The sequence below is a fragment of the Oreochromis aureus genome, linkage group 15 (assembly GCF_013358895.1).
Source record: "Oreochromis aureus strain Israel breed Guangdong linkage group 15, ZZ_aureus, whole genome shotgun sequence".
NCBI lineage: Eukaryota > Metazoa > Chordata > Actinopteri > Cichliformes > Cichlidae > Oreochromis > Oreochromis aureus.
In genome coordinates, this window is record NC_052956.1 from 29,474,393 (window position 1) to 29,488,249 (window position 13,857).

A 13,857-nucleotide genomic window follows, 5' to 3' on the forward strand; every position below is an offset into this window, starting at 1 on the left:
CTTAAATGCCTTTAAATACCTGTGTACAAAACATTCATATTGGCCTCCCTACTTCCACTGCCCTTATTAAGCTTGGCAGAACCATGACCAAAGCTTTAAAAACAAAAAACAAAACAAGAAACAAACAAACAAAAAAACCCCTAAAAGGCTAGATTTTGTTTTCTCCATAGAATCATGTATAAGTAATTAATATAATACTCTAAGAATAGAAAAAAGTATGGAAAATGTTCAACAGATAGCACTTAACATGGTTGAATTCTATTTAAATAGTGACTGGTTTATATCTTTATTAATATTACCACAACTCAAAACAGTTTATTTTCTGCAATTTAGGTAAGTACTAGAAACTTTATGACATATGTCAATAGTAACAGACAGGTATGTAGAACATGACATCCTCTAAAGGCATACAGACTTTCATATTGAAAGTACTCAGTGATCAAAGAGTGAAATGACTGTGAAATAACCAAAGCACACTGAGGAGCTATCGTCTGACGATAGCAATAATGACATTTTGAAACACAGTCAAACACAGGAGTACAGCATGACAGGGGCTTAGACGATGGTTCTGATGTTACTTACCGATCTCTGGTCAGGTTCAGGTGACGAGCCCTTCTCCGCAATTCTTCTCCTGTAAGATGTAAAAAGCCCAGGCACAGTGAGGAGGGCTTAAACACTGACTGATATCAAGTCTCATTTCCAAATTTAAAACCACTAATTGCCTATTTTCAGAAATTAGGACAAAATTTGCATGGTGAATAGACAAATCTGGTTTTGGATGATAATATCATGCGAGTGTACCTCCTGGCCAATAGGGCGCTCATCTCCTCCATAAGCCCTCCTCCTCCTCCAGGAAGGGGCCCGTTACCTCTGGCCTCTGATTTAGCCCCTGTGGCCCCCATCATGGCTGCTGCCAGAGCTGCCCCTGCATCATCACTCTGAAGGGCCACAAGGAAAAACACATTTGTGTTCTTCATAAACAGAGAAGGTATTTACAGTGTTTGGGAAATAAATAGTATAATGAAAAAGAATTAATGTTTTTTTAATACTCATTTTATATCAGAAAAGCTTTCTTTTTGAAGAAGAAGAAGTACAATTCATATTTTAGCCATAAGTAGCCATGTAGTCATTGGCAGACAGTGAGCATTACATGAAATCCTCCTGTGAGCCCTAATGAGATGTGACAGATGGTGACTGTGTGTGTGTGCGAGAGAGAGAGAGAGATCATGCGTGAATATGGTGTGTTTGCATAATGTTTTAGTGACTGTGAGATCGTGTATGATGATTGGGGGTGACAGAACTAAGTGTATGCATATGCAACCAGTTGCCTTCCTAATACTTATACACTGTATCCTAAATGGTTCACATATGAAGATGTGTTAGTCGAGCGTTCCATTGGTCCATTAACAAATCATCGCTCACCCTTGGCACTTTGCGCAACTTGGCTCCAGCGAGGGCAGCAGCCAGGCCTGAGAGAGGGCGGTCCTCTGCTGGAGAGAACAGTCCAGTGGGAAGAGGTGGTGCTGGGGGTGGTGGTGGGGCTCCGGGAGGGGGAGGGGGACCCGGTGGAGGAGGTGGCGTCCCGCCTGGAGTCAGTGTCGGAGGGAGTGGAGGAGGTGGCGGGGGTGGAGGGTGGCCGCCGGGGGTCGTGGGGGTGACGGCCGGGGTAGCAGCCGCAGAGGTCACAGTGGAGCCGGGTGGCAGAGGTGGAGGTGGGGGAGGGGTTGGGGTGGTCAACCCTGGAGTCTGTCCCACGTCTGTTGGGGAGAGGGGTGGAATAAGGAGCAGTGGGGGATGGGTGAAGACAGAAAGACATTTTTCAGAACAATTCCAGACATAAACCTGCGGACAGCAGAATGTTGCCGTCCGCAGGTTGATGATGATGAAACTGATCACACTCCAGCGGTTAGATGGATCTCTGGGGTGGGACCATACAAAATAGCATGATTACATTCCATATTGCTAAAGCAATGATTCTGTGTTACCTCAACAGAAGTCTTACTTTTCCTGTTGATTCTGTTTTATGCTTAAGCAAATCAAATTCCTTTTTGTTTTTTGAAAGGGGGAAGGGCAAAAGCTCTTTGGGGAGGGCACGAAAAAACAGGAGGAAAAACCCTATTTTCATTTTGTCTTTAATCTGACACTGGATAGTTAAGTTGACTGTTAAATGATGAGAAAATGTATTGAAAATGTATTAGGATTAATCCATGTAGACTGAACTACCCCACTAAGTTTTACTCTATGTTCAGAGGATCTGATTTCTCACCAGCAATGACAGATTTCACTTTTGAGGAAAAAAAAACAAAAAAACAAAACAAATAAGCAAAGTAGCTCTATTTTCTTCAACATGATACTGACTTATGTTTGTATAACTGTGGCTGACATTTAGCTGTCATATTTCATTTTGACCCTGCTGGCTACGTGTTAGCCACAGGTTTTCAGATCACTTATTAATGTGAACAGCATTACTGGAACCAAACTGCAGGATTTGTTGCCAGTGCGTCCCTACTTTTCATTATTCTCTCTCGGCTTTATCTGCCAAACTCTGCCAGCACTAAATGTGTCAGCCAAAATAAATCTTCGTTCAGCCACATACTGCCACTGAATCTGCTGTGCCGTAAAGGTGGATTTAATTTTCAAATTCAACACAACATATAAAAGGTATGATGGCATGCCACATCATACTAGAGCAAATTTGTTTTATTAAAATGTGGAATTAATGAGTGGATTTGCGTTTAAAGGAAGGCAGCGTGCCAAAGGGGGAAGTCAGACATCACAATTGCTTTTCATGGTTTACTGAAAACCCAATATGGACCATTTAACATTCCAATAAACAGAACTAAGACATGCAAGCCATACTAAGCATTCAATTAAACAAACATTTTGGTGCAATGACACACATACAAGCATGCATGTACACACCAATGCATAATAACCAAAAGACAATTGTGAAAAGGAACTTGGGAAGAAGCATTAATTCATAAATGAGCCTCAAACAAACAGATGTTTGCTTCATGTGGGATAGTTTGTGCGGAACCTATGGTATGATACAAGTAATCCAGCCTCTTTCGGCCAATCATTGTGATGAACTCTGAAATATTTGTTGTTACTTTACTCTGAGAACAAATCAGCTCCTTTGCCCATTTTTACTTTTAAGCATATTCCTTACAGGTGCACCAATCAGAGCCTGTCTCAGAAAAATTAGATCAGGTATATCAAAGGTTCTGTGTTTACTGCACCTTGTGTCAGAGGGAGCACGGCTATCACTAGTGGGACAGCTAACATAGTTAAGAGGACGCTAACAGTTAAATTTCAAAGTGACACCAGTTTTTCTTTTCTTTAGACTTTTTGATATTACCCTCTAAATCAATGACAGTTTTAGCGTCATTCTTAATCTTTGGTGCATTCCTAATATTACAGAACAAGTTCATGTGGATAAAATTTGAATAGCACAGTCAATGTTCCACTGATCAAGTCTTGAGTGAGCTTCCAGCTGTGCCTGCTTAGAAATGGGCTTTTAGACCCAAAGTAAAAAATCAAATTATGGAGAGTGAAAGGTCAAATGTGTGTGAAGCTTGTCTGAGAATGAAGAAAAACAAATCAGGCAAGAGATGAAGAAAGCAGGAGTTTTACGCAGGTGTGTCAAAGACACAGACATGCCATGCTGAACGACAAAACTTTTCATATCCAATGAACAGCCAGCCAGCACGAGCACATACACAGGCTTTATGAGACTGACAAAGAAGCTAGACAAGTTGGAAAACAATAGCTGTTACACATTGAGATCCCACAAAAGTTACCATAGTGAATATTTTAATATTAGAAATTGTAACCAGACTGAGTTGAGTTACAGCAACCAGGAAAGGCACAATTTTTCTAAAGAAAACTCTTAGATCGGTCTGTGTCACAGGACTTACTTTGTGTTGTGGCCAGGTCAGTGACAATGTAACAACCAACCCCTGTTAGAGTGTGAGTTGCAAGCAATGAAAGACAGAGGGGAGAAAAGCAGTGAGAAAGAGAGAGCAGAATCCAGACTGGAGGCCTTACCCTGGGGCTGGGGCTGACAGGAGGAATCCCCCTGAGCCGACTGGGGCTCTGAGCCTGCGGCTGTGTCCAGCTCCCCTGGCCCCGACAGACCCAGGCCCACAGGGAGGGAGAGGTGTTCAGCAGAGGCAGAGGTGGCAGCAGCAGCTGCAGCAGCAGGGGGCGCTGTGGAGGGAGAGGGCACACCAGGAGCCTGGGATGAGGAGGGGGGAGACGAGACGGAGGAGGAAGACGGAGGGGGAGCTATGGGTGAGGGGAGAGGGGGTGGAGTAGGTGGGGGAGGTGGTGTTGGGCAGGTAATGCTGAGGGGGGGGTGGCCGTGTGGGATAGTCACAGGAGAAGGTGCGGGAAACATGGGTGGCCCGTTGGGGGATGGCGAGGGAGGCTTTTGGGTGAGAGGGGATGGTGCGGCAATCGGGATCAGTGGCCTTGGACCGGTGGCCTTCCCTGGGGGGCTGCTTATCATGACTGGAGGTGAGGGGGGCAATGGAGTAAAATTGCACGCTGACCACACCACAGACTTGGGTGGAGGAGGAGTTGGAGCAGGGGCAGGAGCAGGGGCAGGCGGTGGGGCTTGGGGAAATGCCTGCTGTCGCCGTGGAACTGTGGCGTAGTGAGGCAGGACAGGATGGAAGGCAGAACCGAGTGAGGTGGCAAACCGGGAGGCCGAGTGCCTGAGCGGGGGGGTTGGGGGTGTTGTAGTGGAGGATGGCGACTGGGTCCCAGGAGATGGGTAAGTGGGCGTGGATGGAGATATGGGCGTGGAGGGGGTCCTGCCGTACTCCTGAGGTTTGGGGGTGCACAGCGTGCTTTCAAAAGCTGGACGCGCAAATTGGACAAAACCGAGGTTGAGGACAAGACAGGACAGAAGCGGACAGAAGGAAGGAAAGAAGGCAGGAAGGAAGCAGCCGTCGTGCACACAGAAGGGAAAGACAGCAGGTCAGGAAAGATAGATGGAAGAAGGGAGGGAGGAAAAAAGAGAAGGGGGCAGATGAAGCAGGAAAAACCAGCACAGAGCTAAACTAAAGTTTTCCTCCAGCTTGCGTGTATGTTCTTAGGCTGAGGTGATACTACTGTGTTAGTGAACAGGTGTTAGCACTGAGGACACAGCAAGAGATAGAAAGCTTTCAGACTTCTGCTCACTGAAAGAAGAGGGAAAGAATGAACATACTGAGGGACGACCATCAAATGACAGCTTACCACTCATCTCACTCTGATATCTCACATAACAAATCCAAAGTATAGACCAACATACCAATGTCATAAAAACTATTCAACAGCAGCACAAACAGGTCCAGATAAATTAATTCTAGACATGAGAAAATGAAAATTTCCTCAAATGTAATTGCAATAATCATGCATGAATACAACAACATTAATAAGATTAAAGATTAAAACTGGGGGCTTGTCCGGGATAAGGTGATGAAAGTTATATGGATAATTGTACTTTGGAGCAGTGTGATAGTTCTGTAAATCCTGATACTTCAATCTGTAAAGCTGCTTTCACACATGCACCTTGCACATTTTAGGAAGAGTCAGGCTGCGCTGTTGATAGTTTAACGATTGTAATGAGTATGCAGTATCGTCATACCTGCAATACATAATAACAGACCCATCTTTCTCATTTGAAAGACAACATTCAGTACCCAATTCCTTGGCCTAGAGATCTTCCAGTTTGTAGTATACAGATGCATAGCTTATATGTCCAAATCAGAGTCTTTACTAGTAGATGGGATGCCCATATTGTAATTGGTATACAATGTTTTTTTAAAACTTATGTTTTAATATATTAAAATGTAAAGAAAACAAGAGTCAAATTGAGCCTGAGGCCGCTTTTACTTCTTTTACTATAGAAAGTTAAGAAAATATAACATTTTGGTGAAGAACCAGACCACAAGTATGCTTAGTTTATTTTTTCTCACCAACATTCATTTATGTTGTTGAGAGAACAAGCACCAGAAAAACGAAAAACGAAACACATCCCAGCTTTGCAGAGTGACTGGACTCAATGGGCCTACTATAGACCGATATAAAAATTGCAGCAATAAAAAAAAAACCTATTATGAATGGAACATCAGACACATTTAAATCAAGTAAGGTTTTTGATTTTTAAATGTTTTTAAATATTTTGAACTTTTTGATCACACCTCATTGGTTTACTGGGGTGTAGAAGCATATCTTCACGTCTAAAATAAACAGTATGCAATGAATTCACATTAAATTCCCTCTCTTGTTCATTATGCATCTTAGCTTAGTCCGGCCCTGTCTAATTACTTTGATTTTGCACCTCTAGTGCTTAGCATAGCCTAGACGGTATTCTCTGTGCCTGCCATATGTTTTCAATGTGTGTGGATGGTGTAATCCTTAGATCACCTTCTGCTCTACTTCATTTTACACGTGCTGCAATTCCACACCTTTTTTCCCAAGTCTTGCGAGTGGATTTTAGGTTTTTCCTCAAAGTAATACTGTGGAAGGGAATATTGACAAAAGATAATTTAGTGATCGTTTTTATTGCAGATGTTAGATGTTCATATTAGCACCATCTCTGCTTGACCTTTTCAACAGCTGCTTAGCAACTTGAACCCTAGATATAGCAAAAAAAATGAGGCTAAAGCTAGCAGCAACATTGTTTTCAAACAGATGTTTTAAATCTACCTCCTGCAGAGGTTCGAATAGGGGGAGAGCCATGAAGCCCAACACTGCTAAGTCTCAGCAGGGTCAGGGTTGCAGAATCTTTAATTCTGCAAAGAGGTATATGTGGATGTAGAGTTGGAGCAAGGAGTGGTGTGACTGTGAGATGAAGGGCTCGCCTGAAACAGAATTCATCTTTCAAAACGTGAAGGGACACCTAATTAAATCTGTCATTGCCTCTCACAAGACACCCAGGTCCACTGCCTAAAAGTTCTGTGAGCCCATTTTCACATGACTATATTTTATAGGGAGTTACTGTAAATACTATAGATTTTATATTACGTTTAATTTAATTTCTTACTGGAACATTTTTTTTTAAACTGGTGATTTCTTACATGAAACTAACTCTTTTTTGCTGGAAAAATATGGTTCTACCACCATCTCATAAATTGGCAAACTTGTTTCTAAAAAGAAGAATTTTGAAAAATCATACAGCACAGCAATCACACAAGTTACAGCTACAATCGCATAATCAGCCCAAGTTCTTGTTAGATTCTGATTTGATTGTGAGATAGCATCCTAGCAGCTTCCTCACAGTCACTGCAGTGGTACTTCAGATTTTGTAAACAGCAATCACTGCACCCTGTTTCTTAGTGTTATTCTGCATGACATGTAGGGCTTTTACATGCACGTACACACACACCAACACAAACATCCAACCCCAGGAGGGTTTCACCAGCATTCTACATGATGATGTATTTTTAGGCTCTGAGTCAGGCCACTGAACGCTGCTTGCCTCTGTGTGTGTGCTTATGCATGCATATGGTAATTGGCCAAGCGTGGCACTGAAGCATGCCATCCAACACAGCCTTCCCCACTGACCCAGAGTTGGATTATAGGAAATTTCATTCTTATCTAACAACCAAGCAGCTCCAGTTTAGAACACACACGCAACACTAGCATGCGTCTACCTACACCTCTACCCTGCTGCTCAATTTAAGCAGTAATTACACTTGACTGCAAATATTTGCACTCATTTTCTATGCTTGACTGAGGTGATGTGTTTGTTCAAAATTATTTTCCTGCTTCGCTGATGAAGATAAGTCTCAGAGTTTATAATCTGTAGAATTTTAATTTGTGTATGAGCTGGCAGCACACTTTCTAACATAACACGCTAACTGTTGCATTCATGTGGATGGACTCTGTCTTCCCGATGCCTCAGCAATCTGTTCACAGCGCCTGGCAGATGAGATTACTGTAACTCAGCACCAATGAGATTAGATGAAAATGTTAAAACAGAACGCTTCTCTTCATTCTTCAATACATTTCCTGTATTTCAAGTACTGCATCTAGTAACCCGTTTTGGACCATCAGAGCGTTTCTACTGGAAACTTGTCAACTGCTACTTCCGAGAAATGGACCAATTCTGCTTTTCCTTACTTTCAGTCATATGCGTACTCTTCCAGTAGTGGATGTTCATATTAAACATAGCAAAAGGGTCCAGTAATGAGGTCAGCATATTTGTGCAAATTCCTTGTGAGTCAAGTGCTCAGGCTTCAGACTGATGTTTCTAGCCTTGACGCTTTATGACATCAATGCGAGTAGGCATCCCAACATGGTCATCTCAAACACACAATGCTTCCTGTGAGCACAGAAGCTCCTCCCAACTATGGCTCAAATTTTGTTTGCCAATCAGAAGGAGACTCTCTTAAATGGACAGAAAGGAGTTAAAAGGGATTACTGTTTTATAATACTCTGCTGTGGACACAGACACAGCTGAGACACCACCTGTTGTAATGCACACTCTTAGTGGATGACAAAATTTACGTCACTCAGACCTGAGCGAACCCTAGTGAACCTGTAGATGTGGAACGAGTATACTGAACTGTGAATCATACAAAATTGCTCTAGTGGAGTCCAAGATTAAAAATATGGAGCTCAGACGAGCAGAATAGGTCAACTATGAGCAAAAACTTTTTAGCAATAACCTGGAAACGCAGGTATTTTTCGGATGATCTAAATAAAGTGTTTGTGTATGTCAGGACCACCATTTCCCAAACTGCGCTCCCATCCTCAGCAGGTTTAGAGTGTGCAGTGTGTTCACACCATGGAAGTATATTAATGAAGCCTCATTCAAAAAGTCACCATGAATGCAAAGAAGACTTGGATGTTTGAGTGCACTGCTAATGGACTTGATTCACCCACAATGCAATGCAAAAGTAGGCACTGCTTGCTGCTGGAAAACTGAGTTTTTTTGAATTGGGATGGATGGATTTAAAAAAAAAAAAAAAAAAAAAAAACCTAAACAAAAATATGCATTGTGGTTAAAGTATAACAAGTCTAAATATCACATCATCATTCAGATCATGTACCATTTTTAGTGAATTTTGTTTTATACCAACTCAAAACCACCACGCGTATAATAAACTGTTAAATATTTACACAATAATGACACTGTATGAAACTGACACAAAAACTTCACTAAATGTTCAAATAACAAAAATGACCATTTTAAAATGTACTTTGGAGAGCTTACTAAAAGATGACGTTTGTCATCGATTATTCTATATTTACTGTGAGCCTGAAACTACGGCTGCTCAATTAATCGAATTTTAATCTAGATTACGATCTGGGTTTTCAACGATCATTAAAAATGACTGAGCCGATTATTAGCACCTCCCTCGTGCTTTACTCTCGCGCTGCTCCGTGTGGCAAATCGAGCGCACCTCTCTCAGTGTTGCCAACTTAGCGACTTTGTCGCTATATTTAGCGAGTTTTCAGACCCCCTAGCGACTTTTTTTCTATAAAAAGTCGCGAAAAAGCGACTTTTTTTCTATAAAAAGTCGCTAAAAAAAGACGTGAAAGCGCGTATCGCTTTTACTCTCAACAAGCAGCGGGTGCTGTAACGCAGTCAGTTCTTCTTTAATCTTTTACTCTTCTGCTGTTTTGTGGATCACAAGGTTTAAAACTACTTATAAACACACACAAACACAAAGTAACTCCACCAGAGTGCCTATTTCGGTCACTTTTGCGGTCCAAGCCCGGTGAAGGAGCAGGGTTGGAATTGTGACATTATAAAAAACAATAATTGCTAAAAGAAATTTAATTTGTAGTTCTAAATAAACTCTAAATGCATTTAGGACGTTTTTACTCACTTTATGTCTCTTCCACGATGTTATTTCTCTCTCAACAACATAGGTTACAATTATATTAGCGTGACCAATTATGCAAATTAGGTGATGACGTCATTTAGCGACTTCTAGGACAGCCAATAGCGATTTTCCTTACTGAGGAGTTGGCAACACTGACCTCTCTGCGTTTCGAACACGCGTCACAACAATTAAGAGGACCCGAGGGAAGCTCGGAAAGCTAAGCAGAAGTTATTTGGAGAGGAGAGGATAATGGCTGCTGAAGAAAGAATGCCGTAGGTTGAAAAGAGAGGTAAAACGACTTCAGTGGTGTGGAAACCAATGTTCCCTCTAAGCTGCGCACGTGCGTAATTGCGCACTGCTGGCACGGTCTCTGCGCACAGAAAATCTGCGTTGCGCACAAAAAAAGTCTAACCTGAATTGAAATTAAAATTAAAACTTTAACAATTCTGTTTTGCAGTGTTATCAGTAAGTGACTGGCTGCTCCTGTATGGGATTAGAACGATGCCACCTTATCCTATAGTCCAGCCAATAATGCGATTCACATTCGTATACACGCAGCCAATCAACGTCGTTGACAGGCTATGACAGCGTCCTTATGTGCCGACACCGGTGTTTTAGCTAGCAAAGCGGCGTGGCTGATGTGCAGTGAAGCCACATTAATGACAACGTGTACAACCATTGGAGATGTGAGCAGGACAGACGGAACAATTGACGGAAAAAGTGTGGACTTTATACCAGTTTTTAAATTGTGTTGATAGGCCACGTAAAACCAGAGTTATGATAAAAATATATGCAATGTTTGGTTTTCTTCCTGAATACTATCGTTATTTATATTTACTGCGGGAAGAAACGGTAAAAACGGCGTTTTATAAGGAAAACGCTCGAAAGCACTCTCCGCCTGTGAGCAAAACCAAAACACCCCCCACCCTTTCCTATTGGTCGAAAAAAATACCGTGTAGACCAATCAAAAAATTATATTGCAACGTGGCATCTAGTTGTTAAGAAACGGGGGGAAGTTTTAGGAGTGACGGCGGTGTTCTGAGATGTGAGAGATTTGAGACGTTTAGCGCAAATCTTGTGTAGTTAGTGTGTAGTGTAGTCAATAGTTTTGTTGGTGTGTCAGAACAATGAGGCGACTGCTGAATGTTACAGGTGTTACAGGAGTGATACATTTCCTGTTGTCAGGCCTGCAGGTATCAGGCTGTTGTTCTCCTTTATCTCATAGTGGACAGAAATTATTTTTTGGAGTGGCACAAATAATTTGTGTGGCATCAGATTTGATGCAGAACAGCTGATTGTTCTGTAAATAGTTTGAAATGTTTATTTAAAAACGCCTTGGCTGCATTAAAAAAAATAAATAGCTACAAAAAACTTTGTTGTTTGCCAAACTGAGTTACTTTTTTGAAGTAGTAACTATATAATTAATTGCCCAGCATTGGTCATTATATACTGTATTTGGCAGACAGAGTTAGAAGACTCTCTCCCAGACCACAGACTCATACTCATAATACAAGTCAGAGCTTTATGGAAAAAAAGAAAAAGAAAAGAAAGAAAGTTGTGTTTTCAAAATTGGAGTTCAAGTTAGTTTTACTTCCAATAGTGTTAACATACTACACAGGTCATGAACAAGATTTTTTAAATTTTCATTGTAAGTGGGCTAAAGCAGTTAATTAAAAGTAGTCTAACATAAATGTAAATGCTGTAATTTGATTATTTTAATAAACCATGTAACTTGGATGGATTAGATGCTGGCGTGACCACAGTGCACACTAGGGCTGCCACGATTAGTCGACTAGTCACGATTACGTCGACTATCAAAATCGTCGACGACTGATTTAATAGTCGACGCATCGTTTGAAGCTTTGTAAGATCACAAAAGACGCAGGAATAAGTAGTAGGATTTAAGAGTGTAATAACGGACTGAAACAGAAGATGGCAGCACTGCATGTACAAGGATGCCAGCTGCCGTTACACTCCGAAGAAGAAGAAGCAGCAGTGTCCCAGAATTCATAGCGCGGCCCTGCTCAGTTTTCAACAATGGCGGCAGCTAGTTAGTTTTAATATTACTCGTATTAATCTTTCTGGGTCACAAAATAAACGTTTAACATATTTTCAGGCGAGAATGTAGCTGTGTAAACCTCAAATATTTGCTCAGTTTATCAAGACACTGCATATTTTCAAAAGCGCTCCGACGTTTTCGGAGACGTCTGTTACCCACTAGCTCGATAGCTAGGCTCACTAGAGCCCGTGAGAACACCGGACTCCCGGCAAATCGTTTTCAAACCCACCACTGTCTTTCGCTACTCAGGTTAAACATATATAAGTCAGTTAGATAACTTAAAAATGTTATTGTTTGGCCTTTTTTTTGAGTATTTTATTTGTTCCTGAGTAAATCGGTTTGGCTGAGATTAAAGTTATAGTTTATACACGACTGAATAAACGTCAAGCAGACAACTGATTATCAGAAGTGTGAGATGTTCGAGAATATACTCCGGTGTCCCGTTATATTTTAGATAGCAAGGAGTTTATTAAACTTTACCGAAACAATCTGTAAATCTCATTAAATTTAATAAACTATCATCTTGTCTTTATTTTTAGTTAGCACATACCCTAAACCAGGGGTCTGCAACCTTTTACACCCAAAGAGCCATTTGGACCCGGTTTCCACGCAAAAGAAAACACTGGGAGCCGCAAATACTTTTTGACATCTAAAATGAAGATAACACTGTATATATTGTTTTTTATCTTTATGCTTTGTGTGAACAACTAAGGTGTGCTGCTTATGAAATCCATGAAGTGCTACAGAGAAAATTTAATTATATTTATGTAATCAACACATTTTGAACTCTTAAAGAAATATAACAAAAGGAAAGACACCAACCTGAACTAAAATGATCCATGTAGCAAACAAAAACTGTTGTCAGCCGCCACCCTTATATCGCCTTTGGGCTGTTGGAGCCTTGACCTGACTCTTAAAAAATAATTGGAAAAAAGCACTATGCTGCTGAAAAATGGATATTTGCAAAATTCTGTCTAAATATGTATTTTACCTGGTTAATGCGTGCGGCGTGGCGTGGTTTGCAGCGCCGCTGCAGGGGAGGCGGACGCACCTGAGCGACACCCGCAATCACGCCTCGCTGCCTTAACGTCTGTGCTATCTGTGCTGTTGTGTTGTTGGTGGTGTATGTTGGGCTGTGAGCTGAAAAGCTACAGCCGGCTGTATGCGTACAGCAACCGTGTGTGAAAAGTGCTCAATAAAGAGATGCTGAAAACAGTAGCGGTTTTTGATACGGGCGACACGGGCGGTTGCCCGGGGCGGCATCGTGGTGGGGGGCGGCATCACGGGCATCGGCAAAAAAAAAAAAATGCTCATACTCATGCTGCCCTGACGTCATGCCAGCGCATATTGGGAATGTCATAGGCACCGATCGGTTTTCTATCGCCCATTTGCTGGGAGTAAGGGCGCCCTCCGTTTGCGAGGTGCGCCTGCTGCTTGCGGCACAGGGAGGAGAGGGCGGGCGGCGGGGGGATTCTCTGGCTGGCTGGAGCAGCATCTAATAACCAACTCGCAAAATAAAACAAAATAAAAACAAACCAACAAACACGAAAACACCAGACATTATGATACAGACTTATAATTTGCACCGATGTTTTTTCCAAATTCATTACGCGAAAAGTGAGCGCGAGAGCCCTCGGTGCGCCTGCGCGCTGCTGAAGTCAAAGTAAACTTTATTGTCATCTCCGCTACATACAGTCCAGTATATAGAGAGACGAGACGACGAGGCTCCAGTTACAGCGGTGCAAGTAAACAAACAATAAATATAAGAGTAAGAAAATAAATATACACGTTAGGACTCGGGGTAAAGGGATCAATAACAATTTAAAATTTACAGTTTGATGATTTAAAGTCTCACACACAATGCGTGGAAAGGGGAGGGGCCGGCTGCTTCCAAATAGAGCACATTTCATTCATAATGATGTAAATCCAAGTCCATTATGTATTCATGATCTGAATCCTGGGTTGTGTGAA

The 13,857-nt window shown here is 41.8% G+C and overlaps 1 protein-coding gene across 4 annotated transcripts in view; it reads right to left on the bottom strand.

Moving 5' to 3' along the window:
• enah (ENAH actin regulator) overlaps nt 1-13,857 on the bottom strand; it is a 179,706-nt gene that overhangs the window by 14,780 nt on the left and 151,069 nt on the right. For 2 of the 4 annotated variants that reach the window (XM_039599022.1, XM_039599021.1), the window contains exons 6-9: nt 4,048-4,863; nt 1,423-1,757; nt 802-938; nt 583-631 (exon numbers count right to left, since the gene is read on the bottom strand). In XM_039599022.1, the coding sequence (XP_039454956.1) occupies nt 583-631; nt 802-938; nt 1,423-1,757; nt 4,048-4,863 (1,337 nt within the window). The remainder of the gene's footprint in view (nt 1-582; nt 632-801; nt 939-1,422; nt 1,758-4,047; nt 4,864-13,857) is intronic. The other 2 variants (XM_039599023.1, XM_039599025.1) reach the window with 2 other exon arrangements.